This window comes from Trifolium pratense, linkage group LG1, assembly GCF_020283565.1.
Source record: "Trifolium pratense cultivar HEN17-A07 linkage group LG1, ARS_RC_1.1, whole genome shotgun sequence".
In the NCBI taxonomy this organism is placed as follows: domain Eukaryota; kingdom Viridiplantae; phylum Streptophyta; class Magnoliopsida; order Fabales; family Fabaceae; genus Trifolium; species Trifolium pratense.
The window spans coordinates 26284480-26310981 of record NC_060059.1 but is presented as its reverse complement, the minus strand read 5'-3'; the positions used below and the strand labels follow the sequence as shown (position 1 = coordinate 26310981).

The following is a 26502-nucleotide window of genomic DNA, read 5'->3' as shown; positions in this document are numbered from 1 at the left end:
GAAGCATATTCAAAATTCATTTTCCCCAAATCAAAGCTTCTGGTGTCTAGGCGGTGACCACCACCGTCCCCCGCCACGCTTTCCTCCATTGCCATAGGTACATTTTCATTTCTTCTCATTCTTTCTTGATCTCTCAATTCCTTTTATTTATTTCCGTTTCGTTTCTATTACTTACTCTACTTTTCATCATTACTCTTCAATTTGCATTACTGTAATTGTATACGATTGAAGAGAAAAACATTAGTTACTCGAATCCTGTTTGGAGAAACAGCTTATTTTCACCTTATAGCATCATAAGTGCTTATGTTATGTTTAAGCTTACATAAGCTATTTTTATTGCAAAAGGTAAAATGAAGTTAAAACTCACCCTAATTAAGAAATTTAGTTAAATTTGCTTATATTTGAAACCCAAGTGACTCGGTGAGTATGTTTTTTTAGTTCAAGGTTTTAAATAGCGGTTGTGGTCACGATCGCGTCAAGATTTTGCGATTTCGGTTGTTACGGTTATTGCCTTACGAAATATGGTCGTCTCGATGTTGAATTAATCACAATATCGCACAAATCTTATTAAAATCATTTGTACTATAATATATGTATAACAACTTAAATATGAGATAAATGTAAAGTCTTTTTTTTTTTGTACAAAAGAGGGCCGAAGCCCAACAAGAAACTAAAAAACTAAAGGAACATTTCTAGGCATGCAAGCTCCAGAAAAATCATCAAAGATAAATTGACGGAGCTCACTAGGAGGAGTCTCCATTCTAACACAAACTGAGGAATCTAATGAGAGGCTAAAGTTAGCAAGCCAATCAGCACAACGATTACCCTCTCTCCAAGTATGACAGAACTTGACACGCCAGTTCAAAGCCAACAAATTTTAAATTTGCCGCACTAATGTGGAACCGCTCCGTTGAACTTGCAATTATCCATAATCATATCAATCAGAATTTTAGAGTCACTTTCCACAATGAGTTGTGGAATACGCTCCCTCCAAGCCATATCCAAGCCTAGATACATGCCCCACAACTCAGCGTGAAAGGCGTCACACACACCGGTCTTCCTAATGTAGCCTTTCATCCATCTCCCATCAAAGTTTCGAAAAAGGCCGCCACAACCTGAAGACTCTCCACCCCCTTTGCAAGCACCGTCACAATTGAGCTTTATCCAACCTTCAGGGGTTTTTTTCCAGAGATAAATGTAAAGTTTTAAACTAGGAAAGAGTTAAAAAGAGATAAAACTTTATAATTTATGTTCATATTTGTACTAAAAATGTGATTTTTATGCATTTCTATTGGAAAAAATAGAAGTCTCAATCTATTAGCATTTTGTCGCGGCCGTATTGTGTTTTGTGCGTCTATATCGGTGTTTCGTCGCGGCCGTATCGGCGTAATTTTTTTCACCATATAAAAACGGTGCAAAAACGGTAACGGTAGGCGCCTATACCTTTTTGTCGCGGTAATGGACCTTTATTTAAAACCTTGGTTATTGTAGAATGTGAAAGAACAAGTTAGCAATCTAAGCTGAATGTAATATCAATACAGAAGTATTTCAATTTTTCTATATGCTTGTTCATGAGTTAGTCTCATCTCTTTGCTTGCTGGTTTGTAATCTAATGAATGAATCGGGTTGTTCTTAATTTAAGGCTGATTGTGACTCTTTTGGTTCCTAAGGCGTAGCTTAAATGGTTGAGTTGGGATACTCGACGACGTTTGAGAAAGAGGTCGAGAGTTCAAACTCTAGCTACTAACATCTAATATCCTTAGAAAAACTGTGTCTTTTTTGCCCTAATGATCGCGTAGCAATTAACAAGTGGCAAAATTAGTCGTTAGTTTAATATGGATTAGCATTGTTATATTACATGACATCATGTCCGAACAGTAATCGTTTAAGCAACATTTTTCTTTGTCTGACTATGAGTGTTTTCTTTCTCTTATTGATGTGTCTGTATCCCAACAATTATACTGCGCAAGAACGCACTGATCTGTAGTACTCCTCAGGAGTCAGCAGAGAAGAGTTCCAACTAGGCAAGTCATTCCTAGCCAAAATGTAGGTAGCCCAAACCTCTTATTCCGGCTAACTACAACTACTCAGGCGACTTTGCAAAATCCATACTAACCAAGTTTAATCCTTGATTGATTTTGTGGATCATATTATTTACTGCTCTATCATGATATAGACTTTTACTTTATTTGATGTTTATCTGCATTTAGTTAATGTTTGGATTTGATATTGAAACATTTTACAGCTGTGACTGTAAGTTTGACAACCAACTAAGCCAGTAACTAACTGCCTCTGCAAGATGTCGGCCGGGCCTGGACTCGAATCCCTTGTAGATCGTAAGTTATATGTAACACATTTCCTGTTTTATATGATGCTGAATATTTTTCTATGTAATATTATATTAAGTAAAATGCTGTTTTAGTTTTTGAAAGACGCCTGAGTTGGCAATTTGGCCACTTTTGGATTAGTTTTATTAATTTGACCCCTTGAAAATTCTAACTCATAATATCTTGGCTAAGTTTATCTCTTCTCAATGTATTAAATACAACTTTCTACAAAAATTTACTTTTTTAGACTTGTTAAACAATGCCCTTAGAAAACTAATCCGCATTGGCCAACATTTAATGGCAAATGAAACCACTCAAACCACAATTTCATTGAATTTTACTTTCTTATAATGTGTTTAAGTGATGGTTATCAATGTTAACTTTCACTAAAACTTTTATTATTTTGGCAGAGACAATTTCAGTCATTACAAATGATGGACGAAATATAGTGGTAAGCCTAGCGTTTGTTGCTAGTCTGCATGGAATTAACTCTTGACAGGATGTAATTTTTAAATGCCCAACATTGTTTTAACTTTCAATTATGTTTATTTAGGGTGTCCTAAAAGGTTTTGACCAGGCAACAAATATAATTCTCGATGAGTCACATGAAAGAGTTTATTCTACCAAGGTATGGATGACATTCTGCATTCGTTTAAAATTTGATTAGTCGTAACTTTTGTGAAATAATATTTGCACATTTTTGCTTTGTGCTTGGGATTGTTGTACCACAAATTATCATTTTGTTTTCATGACAGTTTTACAAATTGGCTTCTATATCTAAAAGATGTTAGATTGTCAGTTAGCGTGTTTGTGTTTATCAAACCTTGTTACACTATCCAATTACAAGATCTTTGTGTTTATATCCTACTATAGTTTCTCAATATCATAAAGTTAAGTGTGTTTGATGGTGAGCATATCCTACTATAGTTTCTCAATATCATAAAGTTAAGTGTGTTTGATGGTGAGCGTGGCACTGGATGTTAAACATAATATCTTACTTCTTGATCTTGCTTTGCTTTTATTATTAACCATTCTGTCATAAATGAAACAATCTTGGGGATTTTTTCTTTTTAGGCTGTAGAGATTGATTGCCTTTTGTAGTTGCTGGAAGCAGTTTGAAGGCCTTGACTTTTTGCCTCGGCCTCTTGGAAATGCTTATTATGCTGTATAATTTTCTGCCAGTATTGTAGTGGCTAATGGCTCCACAATTTTTTATTGCACTTCTTCTGCCTAGAGTTCTGGTAGTGATTTACGTTTTTTCAGAACCTCTCTTACTTACAAAGACAAATTTAGCGACTGTTAAGTGTTAACTTCCCTGTAACTTTGTCCTCTTTGTATACTTTCTATGGTTTCAGTTTTTGTTATCAGATTCTTTCTTGCAAGTTATGATTTGGCCTTGCTCATTTATCATGTTTCAGGAAGGTGTCCAGCAGCTTGTTCTAGGTTTATACATCATTAGGGGTGACAACATGTATGCCAGTTTCTCCAATATATTTTCAATTTTATCTGTTCTAGACTCTAGAATCCCCGTCTTTTAACACCCTAACCCTTATCGTTTTGATTTTGCAGAAGTGTTGTGGGCGAACTAGATGAGGAACTAGATTCCAGCCTAGATTTGTCCAAACTTAGAGCCCATCCCTTGAAGCCTGTCATCCACTGAAGTAAACTTATGTTAGTTGCTAAGGCTTAGGGAGATGCTTGCTTGCTTGGTGAAAAGGGTTGAAGTGTTGCGATATTACATACAAAATTAAGAGGTTGAAATGAAGGTGCAAGAACATGCTGGCTGACACATATTAAGTAAATATTTTTATTGTGTTGGTTGTTGTTGTATGGATTTGGCTTTCAACGATCTGGGCATTGCGGTGTAACATTCTTTAACTATATGGTTGGATTCATTTTTGTAAGAGGTAATAGTAATTATAGAGACATAAAATTAATTGATTGTTATTTGACTTGTTTTGGTGTTCCGTGAATAGAATTGTTTGTCTCCAAAAGAAATTTTAACTTGAGTTGAGATTTAGAGCTTTAATGAAGGAAAAGAAATATTAGCTTGAAATGTTTTTTTTTTTTTTGACAAAGTTAGAACTTCAATTAAGTGTTTATAGTATTAGAGCTCACGATATAAGAGCATCTCCAATGGTGGGTACTTATTTCTTAATAATTGGTACCTAATAGGTATCCTCATTGGAGCAAAATACAAATGAGTACCTAATAGGTACTGGTTCTCAAATAAGCATTAGTATCTATATTATTTTGGTGGGACCCGTTTATAAAGATGTATAGTTATTGGTTAAATGTGTTATTGGTGGAACCCATTTAGAATTTTTTAAGAGGTGTTGAGTTGGAGGGACTAAGTTCTTATTAAGTACTATTATTAAAAAGTAATAAATGAGTAATGTGTACATGGGACTATGGGAGGTCCAATTAGGTATCAAAAAATGGGGAGCTTCATTGTGGATGATCTAAGTCCTTTCGTGTCTGTTTGTGTGATTTGTGTTTTCTATTCTACTAATCTATATAAATTGTTAATAGTGGTTTATTATAAATTTGATTTTTATTTAAACAAATTTGTGTATTTTCAGTTTCCCTCGAAATAAAAATTATAATTTTCGTGCATTCGTCCACACTATAGGTAAAACAACACTTTGAAAGAAAGATAAATGATACTATACCAATTTGAACGAATGTATACTGTTATTTTAATCACAAAAAAAAACCAAAAGAACGATTTATTTGAACGAATGAATAATGTTATATTATAAAGCTTAGAGAGAGAGTTAAACACAACATCGTTGGAGATAAATGAGAGTTTAATCAATTACTCAATCAAGTAAGCAATTTAGTAATATACATTGCTAATAGAATAGAACCATCAAAATTATGATTAGACACTAATTTATTTATGTTTCATCTTTCAGGAATATGGAGAACCTGCATTGTTCGGTATCATGCATTACTTATGAAGTACCTTAGGTATTAAACATAACGTCGTATCTTGTATGTTATAATTTGGCATTGTTCATTTTATTGTGTTACAGGAAGCTTGTTCTAGGTTTATACATCGTTAGGGGTGACAACATGTATCTCCAATATATTTTCAATTTTATCTGTTCTATACTCTAGAGACCCTGTGGGTAGAATTGATTGTTATTTGACTTGTTTTGGTGTTCCGTGGATAGAATTGTTCAAAGTTGTTAAAATATCGTTTTAAATCGTAAACTCTATCGATTCTACATTTTTAGGTATGACTTTCGTGTTAAATCAAAACTAAAATAGTTTTGAGTAAAATCACAAGTCAAAACAAGTTTATACGATTTAACTCTATAAAATCGGTAAAATCGTATAAACTCGCATGTTTTTACTTACTTGAACGTTTTTAAGCTAAAATATTTTTGTATAAAGAGCACTCTTTTTTAAAATACATATAATATAATATTAGTTGAATATATAAAGTTATAAATGGAAACCATAAATTGTCAAAAAAAAAATGGAAACCATAAATATTTTTAGAATAGTTAAAGAAAATAAGGTCACGTGATTACTAATGACGATTAATATTGATTCATTGGATTAAAATAAAATAAAGGGTTAGGATGAATAACTCAAAAGAGTTACTCTTGAAGTCAATATATCCTTCCTCTCTCTCTCACTATATATATCATATTCATTCTTACGTGACATGCATGATTTAAAGAGTCATATTTAATACATGAAAAAAAATGATATTATTCTTTACAAGATATATGGTAGGTATATATAGTTGTTGGTGCCATTTGTTAGGAAAATCAAGACTTTCCAACATCTATATTTTCAACCAATACTAACAATGTTTGTTATTGAACTGCATCATATAGTCATATTTAATTCGTGAGAATGAGAGAAAATCAATTGAGTGTGAATTATCTAATATTTAAAATTGATTTTTGAATTTAAAATAATAATATATTAATTTTTATATTTTCTTTAATTAATATTAGGGGTGGCAAAGCGGGCAAGCCCGCCCCGTTTAGGCTCGGCCCGTTTAAGCCCGCCTAATTGTGGTACGAGCCAAGCCAACTTAGGTGGCCGAGTCTAAAATCACAGTCCGCCCCATTTAATGGCAGACAAGCGAGTTGACGTGACGGCTCATCAAACAATCTTTTTTAATTTTTTTTAAAAATTTTGACACTTTGTGTTATTACGAAAAACATGTATGTAGCTTTATGAGACAAAATCATCAAGGAAGTATGTCATAAGTCCATTGATTATATACTTATAAACATGTATGTAGTCACTCTAATTATCAAGAAAATATTTGACTATGCGTCTAAGGTAATGAATCGGAAAAAAATACGAACCACACCATATGTGATATTGATTCAAGTAATAGAATAAAGAAGTAAGTTGCACTAGAAATCCGGTGAAGAAGAAGAACGAGTATGGAGACCGAAGAGACAAAAAGAAGCAAGAACGACAATAAGAGAGTAAAGCGGCAACAAGTAATCCTAAATTTGGCACCGATCGTATGAATGAATAGAAGAATAAAAACTAAATTTATTTTATCTAAGTCTTGTATTTTATTGGGTTGGGTCATCTTATACTATTCATTACTAAAAAAATAGATTTTATATTTTTATGTAACTCGCGGGCCCGCCCGCCCCACTTTTAAAGCGAGTCCGGCGGGGCGGGCCAACTAAAGGGGTCGAGCTCAAAACTTAGGCTCAGTCCGCCAAAAATGGCGGGGTAAACGGGCCGGAAGGCCGAACCGTTTTGCCATTCCTAATTAGTGTGCTTGTGTTTTTATTTTATAATAATTCTGTTCTCTGTAATTTTGAAAAGTACTAACAATTTTATTGCATCAAATAATCTCATGCCAAGGGATCAATGTTGCATCAAATAAATTCACTAATCAATAGCTGTGACAATCCAAACAAATTCACTTGAAAGAATATGTGGATTTTATCCTTAATCAGTGTCCAGGAGATAAAAAGATTCAGGATAAAATCCACATGAGGAACCGTTTTATTTGATTCCAACTAAAAGGGAAACAACATAAGATTAAGATAATCTCAGTTCAATCACTGTCAATGTTCACTTTTAAATTACAATGTCTAAATTCTGGTAATCTATTACCTCTCCCAAGCATTGTAAAAATCAAAAAGGATTTGCCTTAGCATTCCCAACTAATTGATCTATACATAAAAATTTCTCTCCCTAACTTCTAATTCATGGAAGAGGCTTATTGAATTTTCACTTTTCATCAACAATTTATTTTTATTGTTTTGATCATTAACTGAATAACATATTTCCTGATTGCATATATGAGAATAGAACCAAGTGAGTGAGATGAGTGAGACTGACAAAATTTGGCTCATCTGAAAACTAGATGGTGGCATGTGTTATCACAAGGGTAAGGACAATCAATGTCCTTAACAGCGGCTCGGTTAAAATACCAGTCTCCAACAGCCAGAGCAATTGCCTACATAATGTCGATGCATATCGGTTAGACATAGATACAAAAACATAAGATCTTAAAAAGAGTAGTATAAGTAAATTTCAAAGATTAAATACAGAGATGAAAAATAATAGAATCGTCACTGCTGCATAACACCGTGTTATATATACTATGGCTAATAAACAAACAAAAGAAAGCAGATGCAATTTTCTAGAATTTTTCGTCAGGTGAATATTTTATGGCAAAGTCGGGACTCAGGTCATCATTTAGTAATCATAAGTTATTTATTTATTCATGTCTTTTAATAACTAGAGTCTAGAACCGCACGCCAACACGGAAACATTTAATATAATATTTTTTAACTAAAACTGCATAGGGATATGTGAGACTCACCTTGTTCCCTATGACAGGAGAGTTGTCAGCAAACCATGTGTCTTGCCTCTCAGATTGGCAGTGAGCAAAGCATGAATTTATGAACAATCCATTTTGATTTGATCTTGAGAAGCCTCTAACAACATTCAGCATGTGATTCCTGAATCCTGTATTAGATTATAGTTAAATGACTTAATTCATTGACTAATTTGTTGAGAATTTTGTGTACTTCTTAATGACAGAAATTTCTCATGCATCAAAAAACCACCTTGCAGAAATTGGATTTGTGAACCGGTACATTTAGCATGGTTTAATCTGCAATCGTGCCAATAGCCGTGTGGATCGTCCGATGGAGGAGCTAAGCTTGACTGAATCTATTGACAAAAAGAAAATATGTTTATCAATAATATGTCAACTAATGCATCAGAGATTCAGAATAGCCATAGAGATTATATAATATGATTTATTGTATTTCAGACGGCAGAGTTAGAAATAAGATATTTACCTGCCATGAATCATAGGCAGTATTAAGAATGAATAGCGGGGTTCTGATACTGGCAATCAAATTCTCAGGAAAGAAGCACTGAAGCAAAGGAAAAAGATATTACTGAAAGGTCAACTCATAATAATAATTAATTGTGGAAGATATAGTTTTCCTCAAATTCATTCAGATGAAACTATAATTTCTAAATTTTTAGAAAGAGATATCATTGATTACCGAAGTGGGATCAAGATGATTAGTACAACTCCGTGGAAGATTCTTCTGCGCTCCCTGCAATGAGTCAACAAATTTTTTATCATCGTTGTGCTTTATAAGGTTATATAACCATGCCAAATGGCCAAGTTTAAACCCCATGAACTATTTGGCAGGTGGTAGATGTAGTGCAGTACCTGTAGCGTTACAACACCGTTGAAAAAATTCTTGAGGGTATGTCCACCTGCTACATCGACACTATAATTCAATGGGAAAACAATTAAGAATTAATTTTACCAAGTTTTCAAAAAAAAAAGAATTAATTTTAGGATAAAAAATCCTTTGATAATAATGATGGAAATGACATGCATTATGCATAGAATGAAATACTGAAGTTAGGCACTCACGCATTAAGAAATAAACCAGCATCACTGAGACACTTCACATTGGTAGTCCCCGGGAATAGACCTCGAAATTCATCGCAGTGTAAAATAGTAGCCAAACCACCAGCTGAGCATCCAGAAAGAAGAGCCTAATCCAAAAAAAAAATTGCACCTAACATGAGAAGAATGATTATTTGAGTAGAAATGTGTGTGCGCGCGCATATATGTGTACAACCTGCTTGGCAAAGCGCATTCCTTTTGACATCAAATCCTCAATTGCAGCCAACCAAATGCGTTGTCCTCGGAATTGCAGTTGCGCAGCCTATCTCAACAGATGATATTCACAAATCAGTATTTTGAAATAGCTCTATAAGATGAATTTAAGTCGTGTATGTGCATTAAGTGTCGCTACTCGCTAGTGTTATTTTCTCTTCCTAATGCCTCACTCATACAGTTTTTCACATTGAAATCGTGAGTATCTGCGCCTAATTTACATCCAAAAAACATAATGTTTGATGTATCTACTATCTACAGCTAACACTGACAGAAGGTATAACTTATGAAAAACTTAATGAATAAAGTTGGCTATTCACAAAGTAGATTAAGATTTACCCTATCTTCGCTATCCCCGGTAAAAGAGGCACCATCACAGTAACGAATTTTCACTCTATTCCAGTTAAAAAAATCTGCAATCATAAGTAACAATATGAGCCAAACGGTTAAGCAAATCCTTTTTAACCATAATTTGAGGAGTCTAGGCAGTTCAGTTGAATGAAAACCTGGATTCTCTTGAGGATTATTGCTTAATATTCCCGTAAAAGGTAATGATTTTTCCATGAATTTTGATGATCCACGCCGTGTTGTCTTGCGATAGACGCATGTTCTAACATTATTACACCATCCACCTCCCTACAACAGGATTTCACATAAATATCAACAAACAATACTTTAACCAACATAACATGGCATGTTTTTAGACATTTTTCCTTCACAAAAAAGTGTGTTCCCAACAACAGTTTTAACTAGAAAGCTTCTGATTTACCAGTATAAGAACTTGTTAAACCAATATAAGTTGTATCATACAATATGAACCAATTCAGGCAAAACAAAAGAAGCTTGTATTATAGAACAAAATGAAAGATCATGTCATACCTCTAAATTAACAAGCCAGCTGTTTGCACCCGATCCATATCCGCGATCAAAATGATAAGCAGGCAATGTTCCATCCAAGCAGACTGCCAAAACAAATTAAAGGAATTATATTCATATTCAACCAAATCAAAGTTATGCCTTCAATGTTTAAGTTAATCAACAATTTATTGGCATAAACAACCAAACAAGGTTGGTATACTCTTGAAGTCCAGTTGGTCACATGCATTTTCTTTTTTTGTAAATCAAGGTATCCTCAGCAAGCAACCCCTCGAAATAACTAAAATCCATTTAAGGGGTTGATCTCTCAGAACAAATATTTTTCTGCGCGCATCGGTCGGGGATCGAATCCATCACCAAATAGTTAAGGACTCGTGTATCTACCACTTGTGTCAGCCATTTTTGGTGTCACGAGCATTTTATTTATTCATATATATAACATGTTCAACTTAAAAGGATAAAAAAATTGGGGGTAATTTTTGTGAGTGAGTGAATAATAATTTTCAGAAACAAAACTTAAAAAAAAAAAAAAACATTTTTAATTGATAAAGCACATACATTCTACATAACAATAGATCTTATTAAAACAAAAATAGATAGATTGAGTAAATTTACATGAAAAACAACAACTAATCAATTATATTTCCCAGCTCACATAAACTAATCAAATAAAAAAATATTAAGTAAAATAACAAAGAAAGGCTAAAAATGGATTTTTACCAGCTCCTTTAGCAGCAGCAGATTGAATAATGGTGATTCCAACCATATGAGGCTGATTGACAGCAAAAGAAGCTTCATGAGCTTCTAAAATAGAGAGTTCAGTTTCATTGATGTGATAAGAATGAACCCAGTTAATGAAAACAAGTCCTATTACAATGCAAACCCAGAAAAGGTTCACCATTGTTGTTCTTTGGTGTTTTTGTTTTGTTAGAGAAAAACACAAGAAAATACAAAGATGTAAGGTTTTTGGTTATTAGCAAGAAATGATGGGTATTTATTGTCCTTAATGATGTAATTAGGGACTAATAAATAAATAAATAAATAAATAAATAATGAAGGGTAAGAAGAAGAAGAGGGAAAGGAAGAAGTGAGAAGAGGGAGATTTAGGAAAGAACAAGACAATGTTTGCTTTTGCCGGGCTTTTTAAGGTTTTTGGTTTTTTTATTATTACAGCGAGGAAATTGTGAATCTAAAAGTGAAAAATGTTTTTTAAGGTTTAAGAAGAGAAAGCTAAACTTACAGCTTATGTACACACTACACTATAAACCCTGTCATTCACGGATACCGATATAAGGTGCGTTTGATCTGTTAATTAATTAACAAATATTTTTTACTTTTAAATTGCCCATTATTTTAATGGCTAAATTTACATGCTAATATTTTTTATCCTTTTTAACCGTTGGCCCATTAATGTAAAAATCAATTTAGGTTATTATTTTGGTAATAATATCTTTGATTTCTCTATAAAAAACAAATCTTTGATTTGGAGATCAATATCTTGCATATCGATCGATGAAAGGTAAAAAGGTGGCATAAAGGCTCTATTATAATTTGGTACAGAAAATACTATTTTAATTTTTTATATATTTTAAAATTTTAATTTGTATACATTTGTCGTTATTTTACAAATTCATACATAATATCGGTACTTAGTCAAAAAAATATATACTGTTTTTTTTGTGTAAATTAAAATATCCTCTACACGCACTAATCACTCAAATCTTATAAGACCAAATGAGCGGTAAACTTTCCCTAAATTTTTTAACATTGTTGCAGCATTGTTAGTACTAATACTTGTCCAACATATTGGTGAAAATTTATGATTCAACTTTTGTGGGTTTTTTTTTTATGAAGAGTTTTTTTTCATTTCCTATGGTAGGGAGAGATTATTATATCAATGCAAAAACAAAATTACTCATATATAATTAAGTAATTGACGTGATTATTATTATAGAAATAACACTTTTATCTCCTCTTTCTCCTCCTCTTCTAATCATAGTCATCACCACTTTTTCTCTTCTTCTTGATCTACTATAGATGGATGATTTAGGGTCAATTTAGGCCTAAAATCACCCCTCCAAATTATTTTTCTTTCTATTTTAATTAAATAAGTGTGATTTCTACATATATTTAGTATTTTTTTGTTTGTTTTGTGATTTCATCATCTTTGTTTTGATTTTCCCGTCTTAGTGCGGAGTATTGTCATCCCGTCTTGGTACGGTGTTCATTTGTTTCAGGTTGAAAGATTAAGGTTGATTCAGTGCAGATCCGATCAATGATTTTGGTGCCATCAACGCTACAAATCCGGATGCATGAATATTCCGGAAACTTCAATATAGTCAAATATGTAGGCTTATGCAATATGCCGTTTTATGCCATTAACACGGATGCTGTGAGTTTGTTCGCAAATTTATCCTTTTTGTTTTTAGCGATTTTGAATTTGTATTGCATCGAAGTACTCTTATTAATCTGAATGAATGAATACATTTTATTTAGTAAAAAAAATGTAAGTAATTAACATGAATTAGATGCGAAACAGGTCATCTAAATTGTATCCAATTCAGAATTGCCGACAATATTAAGAAAGAAAAAAAACTTAAACTCAACTTATATTCAAATTTCTTATGATGGCCAAGATTGGAATCATTGAAACTTTATTTTTTTGAAATTCCCTCTTATGCTATACATATCAAGCTTGTTGTTTTCAATGACCACACAAGATAGACCAAGAAGTGATTATAGATCACAAATACAACTAACTAAGTGACATAAACATTTGGTGTAACGTCAATGCTTATAGACAATAGTGACCACTAATTACCTAAAATCCACTACATAGTGATAACTCATAAGTTGCCTAATTAAGCTGGGGTCTACGTTTTGTTCACGCAACATAATCTATCTATATATATATATCCATTCTAGTTTTTTTTTTTAACACTCCGATACACATATTATAAAAATATGTACTGATACATGACTTAGATAGATGATTGTAATTGGTCCATAAATAATATTAATATAGAAAAATCAATAAATATTAGTATTTGTAAACCAATCAGAATCATCTATTTCAACAAATATACTGATACATATCGACATAATATGTGACCAAAGAATTCACTTTTTTTTTCCTCTAAATTGTCGTGTGCATTATTTCCCAGAATACCCTTAAACATACATACATTCACAAAAACACGAGTTTCCATATTTTTCACGCAACACATTCGTTAACCAAGTTTTGTGCACATTTATGGCTGCACTTGACTTGTTTTCACCAATATGCATGTAAAGTCATGTTGGATTTATGTCTCAGCAACTTGTCTTGATTATATTTTACGTTAAGTTTATTTGAGTTTAAATATGCACGTATGTCATGTTTGATACAGTACAAAATAATTAATGTTTAATATATACTTTTTTTTCTATAATAAATATTAGATTTTTTTACAAAATAAATATTAGATTTTTTTTTTATCATAAAAAAAAAATATATACTTTTTTTTTTTATGATAATGAGACATGTTATTTGTTCACGTCAATTTGGAGTATATAATATATTTTTTGTAAATAATATAATGTTCAAATTAGATTTGAGGGTAATATTTTAAAGTAAGTTTTTGCTTAAGTAACTCTAAATCAAATTGTGAGTAAGTTTTTTCTTAAGTTTCACTTGAGTTCGAACTCGTAACCTCGCAATTTTGTGCGTGAGTTTCAACTTTCAAGTGATTGTTGTTACTTTATCTACAAACAAAACAAAACTAAATCAAGTTACTTTGGTCAACAAAAATAAAATATCAAGTTACTTTGAAAGCTAATATATAAATGTTTTTAGATGTGCACATGCATGATGCATCACATTTATTTATAAAATTGGTTTGATTTAAAAAAGAAAGTAAAAAGCTACATTTCTATTTAGCTACAGAGTTTTTCTTGACAAATTTTTTGGATGGAGTTAATGCTTGCAACATAGGCAACTAATATTATTCACAAGAGAGGCGATTGACTTTGGTGCATAAAAGGAAAGATATATTTGCTTTTACATTTTGAGCCTCTCTAAAATTAATTCTAGAGATATAAAATTGATTTTGATCCCAACGCACTAAATGTGGAAAAAGTGTGAAACGAGTTATGTGTAAAAAAATCTTGTGTCCTCATAAATAATCGAACTGGATTGATACTTATGTGTCAATCTGGACTCGACGTCTCCTTTCACTAGACCAAGTTCTTGTACACCATTTTATTTTTCTTGATTAGGGTTAGACTCAATACATTCATAGCTAGCTTGCATAAGTTCAAGAGAGATGGACCAAGTTTTGTCCATTCCTAGGCTAGTGGGTGAGTGGGTGCATGCGAGATTTACAATAATTTTCAAGCACATGTGCAATGGTGCGACTACGCGTACACCTAACTAGCATAGCACTCATGTCATTATCACCCCAATTTCATACTTTAATTTGTTCAACATATGAGGGCTTATCTATAGTTGCATGTGTTGTTTATGAATATATTTTCCTCAAAAAATCTATTTATTAATAGGTTATTATGGCCCTTTTAAAAAATTTAATATATTACATTACATGAATATAAATGATGGGTGATTCGATAACAAACATCTGATATAACATGTGAGACAATGAATCATAAACTAAACCTTGAAACCATTTTAAAATGTGGATTGAAACAAACTAAATTATAAAAAACCAACTTATAAAATTAAGATTTCATTCATAAACATATTTTTAACTAATCTTGTATTTAATGTGAGATTCTAACATGTGAATTAATTAAATGTGGTGTATCAATTTGTGCATATATAATTGAGAAAGTGGAACCTAATTAAAGTAAGAGGCAAAAGTAAATAGAAGGGGCAACTTTAGGTCTGGCCTGCATATAGAACAATCTTTGGAACATATATATCAAATTCCAAAAATTATTTTTAAGCCCTTCAACATGCTTTAAAAATTTGAGGAGTCTTAGAACATATTAAGGGGAAAAGAGAATTTTTCATCTATCTATTATCACGATCTCGTTCGTTCCAAAAAGATTGAATCCTCACTAGTAAATTATTGTATACGAGTACTTAAATAGTAATCAATAAAAACAAGTTACTAAGTAGATTTGTATGTGGTACTACAACTAATTTTTAATCAATTTTTACTACAAATGTATATGACTTGTTCTCATTGATTATTAGGTGAATATCACCAAATTATTAAAGGGAGAGAGTTGGAACCACTTGATGTCAGAACTGATCACCGAACCAGATTAAACTGATGATGAAAGCAGGAAATAAAATGAAGTCAATGTAATTTATAAAAATGTGATAATCAGAATCCATGTAATGTTAAGTTATACTATTTATTTGATATGATATGATAATTGATAAAGAGAAGCGATGGAAGTAACTCATTGAGATCTTGAAATCTAAATCATACATATTTTAATCATGTTCATCTGTTTTATCGTCTTACTTTTATCATATATTTTTATTTATCTAACACAAAGTTGCATGTTTCTACACATGGCATGTCTCTACACTGACTAGTGACTACTAAACTGTTTTTTGTTTTATCCCTACCACACTCTTTAACTCATATTGTTTAAGGGAAGAAGGATGGGTATGTTAATGAGGCCATACAAGGGAAGATGCTTTTTCCTTTTAGTATCTTAGAGGAATTCGAATAAACACACACTTAGTTTTTTTTTTTTTTTTTACTTAACACTTAGGGTTTTATCTAAGAAAGTCAAAGAGATATATTAAACAGACACTAAACAATTAATGTAAGAACATAATGGTTTTTATTTTAATTATTAGTAAAAACCCACATTAAGTATGGTCCATATGTTTTAGGAGTTATGGTTTTAGAGCATCTCAATTTTTAATGGTCATTATTTGGGTGGTAATGGCTCATGATTTCTTGATGGTAGAATCAAGCATATAAAGTAGCCTTTGGTCCCTAAGCTCTCTCTTAATTCACTATTCAGAAAATATACACCATCTATATAGTTGAGAGTAAGAGCTTGGAAGACTAAAAGAGCCTCAACAACTTCAAGCAAGATCAATCCTCAACAAGAACAAGCTTTAAGCAATAGCAATGGCGAGAGGTATTTCAGCTATTTAAATTCAATTTAGTTTCTGCTGTTTAAGGTTGAATTTCATTTATGAATTTGTAGAAATTCTTACATTTGGTATCAGAGCCCTATTTGCCTCTGTCTTGCAATTTCGTATTCTGATTATTATGTTTTTAATCCATTCTAAATTTTTTGATTTCATGTTTGTAACTGTTTAATTTATACACTGAGATTCTTTTAAACCATATAGAAATAATTTCGATTCATGTGATTTAGAGTTAAAAATAGTTATGAAATCAAAAGCTTTAGTAATCTGGGTTTTGCTTGAATTTTTCATAAATTTCGATTTCAGATTAAGAGCGTTTTAGATGCAGAAAAATATTGAATCATATGGAAATATTTTAGATTCATGATTATGTGTTTAAAACATGAATTTTCGGTGTTATTTTGGCTTGAAATCGAGTTTTCCAGTTTCGGGTCGCGTGGGTTTTTCAACCGGGTTGTTCTGACCCGTCTGAAGGTTGAAGATGATAATTAAGTTTAGGAGAATGTTAACATGTGCATATATGGCACATGTTAAGGTAATGAAAATAGAAATTATGCTTTAGAATTTGTGCATTTTAACTTTTCAAGCATTAAATGTCTTGTATCATTAAATGCTAAATTTCTATATTAAGATACCTTATCATGTGCCATATATGCACATGTTAACAAGACCCTTAAGTTTAATCAATGGTATTGTTATAAATAATACGTAACGCATTTCGTTAACAAACGTTCCACTTTGGTCGTAGTGGTTGGTTCGGCTGTTTGTAACTGCGAAGACGCGGGTTCGATTCCGTTTTTTGTGTGTTTTGCGAAATTTTATTTTTATGAACAGCATTGATTAAAATAAAAAAAATAAATAAGTAAAGTACCAAAACTCAGGCGGCCGGCAGTTTCGAACCAGGGACCTTGATATTGCGTTTAATCCGAGTAACCGCTAGGCTGCAAGTAATGTTTTGATATTTAATTGCATTGAACGAATATTTATTCTGTGATTAAGTTCTGTAACCAAGTAAAGCATGACATTTAAGTTTTGATCATGTAATTATGTATATTAAATTTAATTGGTTACATTTTATGCAATTGAATATTATGAATTAAATGTCAAAATGATTTATATGATTTTATTTGATTAAGAGTAGCCACAGCATCTTTAATCGAGTGAAATTATATATTAAGAGTTTAAAATCATGTTAGTGATATTGGTTGTAATTGACTATATTGAACGTAGTAAATTTTATCCCACAGGAATTTTTATTATGTTTATGTATGGTTAATTAGGATAAAATATTAAATTATATTTTCTAATTTACCCACAGGGATTAGAAAAGGGAAAATAATTTGATAGTTTTATCATTAAGTTATATGAATCTAATTGAATAAAACTTTAGCCCACAGGTAAGTTTTATGTCACTAGGTTCATAGTTTGAAACATGATTTACATTGGTAAAACATGACACTATTTGTTTGGTAGTCTCGATTTAATTATAAGCATGTAAATTTAATTTTACAACTATGCAGCCTATAAATTTCTCTCACTTTAAGTGTGAAATTCCCGAACTAAAGGATGAAAATAATAAGGTGTAGATGGAGAGAGTTCTTCTTCATTTAGGATGTATGAATATTTGATTATGCTATTCGGAAAGTCGAACCATCTCCTACTACAGATGTTAGCCTTCAGGAAGATGTCGATCTTTATGAAATGTGGGAGCGATCTGATCGTCTCCGAATGATGTTCATAAAGACCAACATTTATGCTAACTTTCGTGGTTGAGTTGATCAGCATAATAATGTTCAAGCATTGCTTAAGGTCAATGATGAACAATTTAAAACATCATATAAGGCACTAGCGTTATCACCTTAATTATGAAGTTTTCATCCATGAAGCTCATCATTATGAAAGGTGTGCATTAGCACATCATGCAAATGAGGGATATAGCAGCACAACTAAAGACTCTTGAGATTAACATGTCTGAATATTTCCTTGTGCATTATATTTCGAGTACTCTTCCATCTCTATATCAACCGTTCATAAATTTCTTTTAACACACATAAGGATTAATGGTCAGTCAATGAACTCTTGACCATGTGTGTTCAAGAAGAAGAAAGATTTGTGATGGAAATAGATAAAGATGTTATAATGGCAAATATGGTTGATGTTATTTATAACACATGGTGGGTTGATTTTGGTTCTACAATCTATGTTATTGAATACCTTATAGTGTATAACCAACTAAATGAAACCACTTCCAAGTGAGCAAGACATCTATTCAGGAAGTAAGGTGCGTTCACATATAGATGTTGTTGGAACATGCAATTTAATTTTTCAGTAGTGGATTTGTTTTTTAAATTTGGAAAATTTTTTTTTTTTTTTATATTCCAAAATTTTTCTAGAAATTTAATTTCTATATCAAGGCTTGAACCATTGGGATATTCCTTTATTTTTTATAAAACGTCTTTCAGTTTGTTTTATAAATCTAAATTTGTTGGAAATGATGTATTACCCAATGGTCTCTTTTCTCAATTAATTTTTCAAATTGATGCCACTAATAATGTTATGCATGTTCAAGCTAAAACTAATTGATGTGTTATAAATAAGGAATCCTCTATTCTATGGCACCGGAGATTAAGACATTTCTCCATTCAGAAAATCAAAAGACTAGCGAATGATGAAGTACTTGATACTTTGGATTTCACTAATTTGAGACTTGTGTAAATTGCATTCAGGAAAAGCAAACTAACACACATTAGAAAGGTGCTAAGAGGAAATCTGAAATATTAGAAATCATACATTCAGATATATGTTATGCGTTCAGACATGGACATATAAGGTCCGAAATACTTCATCTCCTTCATTGATGATTAATCACGATATATGTATGTCTACTTGCTTCATAATAATTACGAAGCGTTGGAAGCCTATAAAGTTTTAAGGCTGAAGTAGAAAATAATGCGAAAAGCAAATTAAGATCGTGAGAAATTATAGAGGTAAAAAATATTATTATATATATATACTGAGAATGGACATAGTTAGGAGTATGCGTAGCAACTTCGGACTTTCAAAGTCATTGTGGAGCAAAACTCTTAAAACGGTAGTGTATATATTGAACCATGTTCCAACTAAGGTTGTCCCAAAGACACCTTTTGAGTTATTTAAAGGTTGGAAACCGAGTTTGTGTCATATACGCATTTGGGGATACCCATCTGAAGTAAGAGTTTACAACTCACAAGAAAAGAAACTAGACCTTATGATTATAAGTGGGTATTTCATTTGATATGCCGAAAAAATCTAAGGGTATTAAGTTATATTGTCCATCTCATAGCACTAGAATTGTGGAATCGAGAAATGCAAAGTTTCTTGAAAATGACTTGATTAGTGGGAGCAATCAATTCCAAGACATTAGTTCTGATAAAACTAATATTGATGTTGATTGTCATTCGTAGTACCCTTCAAGCTCAAACGGGTATTAGACAATCAATTATTGAAGTTCCACAAGCGGCGGATAATAATCTAGTAAATGAAGATGTTCAAGAATTTCATGAAATTATTGAACAAAACGTTGAACCAACGTTATGAAAGATTACTAGAAAAAGAGAACCAACTATAGCTAGTGATCTTGAGGTATATTTACAAGAGTCGGACTATAATATGTGTGCTGAAAATGATTCTGAAACGTTCTCACTTGGATGTGAAAACTGCATTCTGAATGGAAATCTAGAAGAAAAGGTTTACATGAAATAAACCGAAGGAATTTCTGTTGGGTTTTGTGTTTGGCTACATTTTGTAAAAGCCAACTTTGCCAGATGCTGGACAAAGATGCTGCAGCATCCTCGTACAGCATCCTGATGCTCTGTTTTAAGTGCAGAATTTTTTCTGTCAATCTCGTTCAAGATTTGCTTCAAATATTAAATCCAGCACGTGTGTATATGCAAGACGAGACTTACTGCACAAGAATTGTCCAAGTCGGCCTAAGGAAAGTTATTAAAAACAAAAATATAATTATATTATATTTTTGTTCGTTTTTTTTGTTTGGTACAACACAAAACATATTTTCAATTTTAATCTAGGTTTGGCCGCAGCTGTTGCAAGGGTTTTCGTCTGCAAACCTAGCTTGCCCATCAAGACATTGAAGGATATAAATATGTGAAGCCTCAAGCTATTATTTTTACGTATTTTCTAAACCGTGTATTACTAAAGCGTGAGTTTTTTAAGGTTTAGTGTGTTCTTTTTGTGAGCCTTTCTTGTATCGTGTTGATGCAAGTTTAGGACTGTGTTTGTGTTGTTATTTGTAAGCTGCTCCTAAGCTTTTAAGCACGGAGTTAGTTTGTGTGATTCACTCATAAGCTTTTAAGCAAGAGTGTGGTCTAGTTTCTAGGAGAGTGTCTCCATCTTGATCATTATTATTGACAGCAACATGGTATGTGTTGTTAGAGGGAATTTGGGACGGGGTCTCATTATCTAAGAGGTTCTTAGGTAGGATTGCACGGGTAGTGTCTAGGTGATAAGTCAAGTACCGGGTGTTGGTCGAGGGCTTTGAACTAGAGCTATTATAGTGGATTCATTCCTGGATTGGTATCCCCCAGAGTAGGTGACGTTGCACTGAACTGGGTTAACAATTTCCTGTCTTATTTATTGTTCTGCAATTTATTTATTTATTTACTGTGTTCTGCGACTGTCTTGCTGCAACGTGTGCTATAGCATCTTGTGCAGCATTGTGTTCACTGCGTGCCAGATTTCAATTGGTATCAGAGCAGGCACCCTTTCTGGTTATAGGGTGAGCTCCAGGGAAAATGTCTGGCAACATTGAAAAGGAAGGAGGGCTTGTAAGCAGACCACCGCTTCTAGTTGGTGTCTCCAACTATGATTATTGGAAATCACGCATGATTGCTTTCCTAAAATCTATGGATAGCAAAACTTGGAAGGCTGTTCTGAAAGGATGGGACCCCCCCGTGGTCATTGACAAGGATGGAAAGCCAACACTTAAACTAAAAGCTGAGGAGGACTGGTCTAAAGAAGAGGATGAGCTTGCTTTGGGAAACTCAAAAGCATTGTATGCATTATACAATGGGGTAGATAAACACATCTTCAAACTAATCAAAAAATGTGTCTCAGCAAAAGAAGCTTGGAAGATTCTTGAAACTGTTCATGAAGGTACTCCTCAGGTAAAAATGTCTAAATTACAGATTCTTACTACTCAGTTTGAAAACTTACGTATGAAGGAGGAGGAAACAATTCAAGATTTTCATATGACTATTCTAGACTATGATAATCAATTTGATGCTTTGGGGGAGAAAATTCCCGAAGAAAAGTTAGTAAGAAAAATGCTTAGATCACTTCCAAAGAAATTTGATATGAAAGTCACAGCTATGGAAGAAGCCAAAAACATATCTGAGATGAAGCTGGATGAACTGGTTGGATCACTCCAAACTTATGAAAGTGTTGCAAATGGAAGAAGTGAAAAGAAAAATAAGAGCATTGCCTTCTCATCCAAAAATAATGAAGAAGAACTGGAGGATGAAGAAGAATCTAATGAGAGTATCTCTGAGGCCATGGTGTTATTGGGAAAACAATTCAACAAAGTTCTGAAACGAATGGATAAGAGACCCAGATCAAATTTCAAAAACAATGCTCCAAGCACTATACGCAGCAATGAAAGTCAAGGAAAACCAAAAGGTGATGAAAAATCAAACTTAAACAGAAACATTCGATGTCACGAATGTGAAGGATATGGTCACATCAGACCGGAGTGCCCAACATATCAGAAGAGAGCAAAGAAAGGGCTAACTGTCAGTTGGTCTGAGGATGATGACTCAGAAGATGATACAGCATCTGTAACTGCTAAACATATCTCAGTCTTAACAGGTATTGTTACATCTGATACAGAATCTGATGATGGAGAGGTAACCTATGAAGAGCTTGCTGCATCCTACAAGGAACTTTGTCTTAAAAGTGAAGAAATCTGCAGGGTTATTGAGAAACAAAAGATAACCATCAATGAGTTAAAAGCAGAAAAATCTGAGAATATCTCAAAAATAGAGGAACTTCAAAAGAAGGTAAATTTTCTGTCCTCTGATCTTGAGATCTGCAGGGTTATTGAGAAACAAAAGGTAACCATCAATGAGTTAAAAGCAGAAAAATTTGAGAATATCTCACAAATGGAGGAACTTCAAAAGAAGGTAAATTATCTATCCTCTGATCTTGAAGAAGCTAAAGGAGTCATTGAAAAATTAAATACTGACATTTGGCGGCTGAGAAAATTCTCTGACATGTTGTATAAAGATGATGAGCATCTTGACAAACTTCATAAGGCTGATGGACAACTGGAGGAAATCTTAGAGAAAAATGTTCGAAAGCCTAGAAACATTGGGCTTAGCTATGAGAATGACAATAAATTCAAAAATTACAGTCCTGAACTCATGTACATGGAGCCTAAAGAAACTCAAAAGCAAAGGATGCCTTATCAGAAGCCGCAGCATCATCAGCAGCATCCCATGTCAAGAAATAGAAGAAAGCACCATGCTTGGAGATGTCATTACTGTGGTAGAAAAGGGCACATAAGGCCTTACTGCTACAAGCTATATGGGTACCCTAACAGACGTCCTCAGCACAAACCTGTTTCCACAACTGCTCCTACTCAACAAGAATGGAAACCTAAAGAAGAAAATGAGAAGAAAAGTGATACAACTCAATCTGAAGAAGAGATTACTGCTCTGATTGCTCACACATCACTTAGAGCTTCATCAAGGGAAGACTGGTACTTCGATAGTGGCTGTTCAAGACACATGACCGGAATAAGTAAATTTCTTGTCGGAATAAAGTCTTACTCAACTAGCTTTGTTACCTTTGGTGATGGTGCAAAAGGAGAAATTGTTGGGATAGGGGAGCTCAGAAGTAATAGCCTGCCTAAACTAAACAATGTATTGCTAGTAAGAGGATTGACTGCAAATTTGATAAGTATTAGTCAACTATGCGACCAAGGAATGAAAGTAAACTTCACCAAATCTGAATGTCTGGTTACAAATAACGAAGGTGAGATTTTGATGAAAGGTGTCAGATCAAAAGACAACCGCTATCTATGGGTTCCCCAAGAAGGAGAAAATATGTCAACATGCTTAACCACTAAAGAAGATGAAGTAAAACTATGGCACCAAAAGCTTGGTCATCTTAATCTAAGAAGCATGAAGAAAGCAATATCCAAAGAAGCCATCAGAGGACTGCCAAATCTCAAAATTGAAGAAGGTAGCATATGTGGAGATTGTCAGATTGGAAAGCAAACCAAGATGCCACATCCAAAGCTGCAGCATCTTACCACTACCAGAGTTCTTGAACTTCTACACATGGACTTGATGGGTCCTATGCAAACTGAAAGCTTGGGAGGAAAAAGGTACGCATATGTTGTTGTTGATGACTTTTCTAGATACACCTGGATAAATTTTATTAGAAAGAAATCAGAAACCTTTGATGTGTTCAAAGATCTATGTATTCAACTTCAAAGAGAGAAAAACAATGTGGTATTAAGGATCAGAAGTGATCATGGTAAGGAGTTTGAGAACTCCAGTTTCTCTGACTTCTGTGCCTCTGAAGGCATCATACATGAATTCTCATCTCCCATTACACCACAACAAAATGGTGTAGTAGAAAGGAAAAATAGAACTATACAAGAGTCTGCAAGGGTAATGTTACATGCAAAGAAGCTTTCACATGGTTTTTGGGCAGAAGCTATGAATACTGCCTGCTATATTCATAATCGTGTCACCCTGAGATCTGGAACAACAACTACTCTATACGAATTATGGAAGGAAAGGAAACCTACTGTTAAGCACTTCCATGTGTTTGGTAGTAAATGCTACATCTTGTCTGATAGAGAACCAAGAACCAAAATGGATCCTAAAAGTGATGAGGGCATATTCTTGGGATACTCAACAAGTAGTAGAGCCTACAGAGTATATAATAATAGAACCAAAACCATGATGGAGTCTATAAATGTGGTAATAGATGACACCTCAAGTGAAACTGCTGAAGATGATGCAGAAGATGCTACAGCATCTATATCAGGTGATGTAGATTGTGAAACTACTAATGAATCAAAGAATGATACAGAGGTTACTGCATCTGACCAAATCTCTGCTACTCCAAAGAAAGGACCTTCTACTCGTACTCAAAAGAATCATCCTACAGATCTGATTATTGGTAATCCCAATCAAGGAATTACTACTAGAAGGACACTTGACATAGTTTCTAATGCTTGTTTTGTGTCTAAATTTGAGCCAAAAAATGTGAAGGAAGCTCTGACTGATGAGTTCTGGATAAATGCTATGCAAGAAGAGCTAAATCAGTTCAAGAGGAATGAAGTTTGGGACTTGGTTCCTAGACCTGAAAATGCAAATGTAATTGGTACCAAATGGGTCTACAAGAACAAGTCTGATGAAAGTGGAACTGTGACCAGAAACAAGGCAAGGCTGGTTGCACAAGGATATTCACAGATAGAAGGGATAGATTTTGATGAGACTTTTGCTCCGGTTGCTCGTCTTGAATCCATTAGATTACTTCTAGGAGTGGCATGCATTCTAAAATTCAAGCTATTCCAAATGGATGTGAAAAGTGCCTTCCTCAATGGGTACTTAAATGAAGAAGTATATGTGGAACAACCAAAGGGGTTTGTTGATCCAAGCTTTCCAAATCATGTTTACAAATTAAAGAAAGCTCTTTATGGATTAAAACAAGCACCTCGAGCATGGTATGAAAGATTGACTGAGTTCCTTATTAGTCAAGGCTATAGGAAAGGAGGAAATGACAAGACTCTATTTGTGAAAGAAGATCAAGGCAAATTTCTAATAGCACAAATCTATGTTGATGACATTGTCTTTGGAGGAATGTCTAGTGAGATGGTACAGCATTTCGTGCAGCAAATGCAGTCTGAGTTTGAGATGAGTCTTGTAGGTGAACTAACCTACTTTCTTGGGCTACAAGTAAAGCAGATGGAAGATACTATTTTTATCTCCCAAAGCAAGTATGCAAGAAATATAGTGAAAAAGTTTGGTATGGAAAGTGCTGCTCATAAAAGAACACCTGCAGCAACCCATTTAAAGCTTACCAAAGATGAAAAGGGAGTTGATGTAGATCAAAGTCTTTATAGAAGCATGATAGGAAGCTTATTATACCTTACAGCCAGCAGGCCTGATATTACTTTTGCTGTAGGAGTATGTGCTAGGTACCAAGCTGAGCCAAAGATGAGTCATCTTGCTCAAGTGAAAAGAATTTTGAAATATGTGAATGGTACATGTGATTATGGGATCTTGTATACTCATGGTGAGAACTCTATGCTAGTAGGATATTGTGATGCTGATTGGGCAGGTTGTGCAGATGATAGAAAAAGCACCTCAGGAGCTTGTTTCTTTTTGGGCAACAACCTTATATCTTGGTTCAGCAAGAAACAGAATTGTGTATCCTTATCTACAGCTGAAGCAGAGTACATAGCTGCTGGTAGCAGCTGCTCCCAGCTATTATGGATGAAACAAATGTTGCTGGAGTACAATGTGGTACAAGATGCTATGGCATTGTACTGTGACAATCTTAGTGCCATCAATATTTCAAAGAATCCTATCCAACATAGCAGGACGAAGCATATTGATATTAGGCACCATTTTATTAGAGATCTAGTTGAAGAAGGTATTGTAACTCTTGAGCATATTTCAACTGAAGAACAACTGGCTGATATATTTACTAAGGCTCTAGACGCAGTTCAATTTGAAAAATTGCGAGGCAAACTTGGAGTCTGCCTGTTTGAAGACTTGTAGCAATTACAGTTTGGAGAGCGTGCAGTTGATTTCAGTTTTCATTCATTGATGCACGCAAAATTAGGAAGTAACTACCACAACTTCCTCCATTACACGCTAAAATCTCTCCAACTACTCCAATTCATTTTTTCGCATTACTCTCTCCCGTTCTCTCACTACAGCGATCTTCCAACTTCTCGGTTCAATCTCCATTCTCAAAACCTTCATCCTATTATCAAAATCATC

At 33.4% G+C, this 26502-nt stretch overlaps 2 protein-coding genes across 2 annotated transcripts; one reads left to right on the top strand and one right to left on the bottom strand.

Moving 5' to 3' along the window:
- Window positions 1-4300, top strand: LOC123902207 (sm-like protein LSM8). Its single transcript, XM_045951876.1, has 6 exons — window positions 1-97; window positions 2246-2336; window positions 2738-2778; window positions 2881-2955; window positions 3746-3798; window positions 3897-4300. The coding sequence occupies exons 2-6, from the start codon at window positions 2300-2302 to the stop codon at window positions 3985-3987; spliced, it is 297 nt and encodes a 98-aa protein (XP_045807832.1). The 5' UTR covers window positions 1-97; window positions 2246-2299; the 3' UTR covers window positions 3988-4300.
- A 3059-nt stretch (window positions 4301-7359) lies between these two features.
- LOC123902206 (pectin acetylesterase 12-like) lies at window positions 7360-11617 on the bottom strand. Its single transcript, XM_045951875.1, has 12 exons — window positions 11080-11617; window positions 10363-10445; window positions 9990-10119; window positions 9823-9896; window positions 9446-9532; window positions 9235-9359; window positions 9025-9085; window positions 8852-8905; window positions 8639-8716; window positions 8402-8507; window positions 8155-8300; window positions 7360-7785 (listed from the first exon to the last, which is right to left on the bottom strand). The coding sequence occupies exons 1-12, from the start codon at window positions 11258-11260 to the stop codon at window positions 7678-7680; spliced, it is 1233 nt and encodes a 410-aa protein (XP_045807831.1). The 5' UTR covers window positions 11261-11617; the 3' UTR covers window positions 7360-7677.
- Between the last annotated feature and the right edge of the window lie 14885 nt (window positions 11618-26502).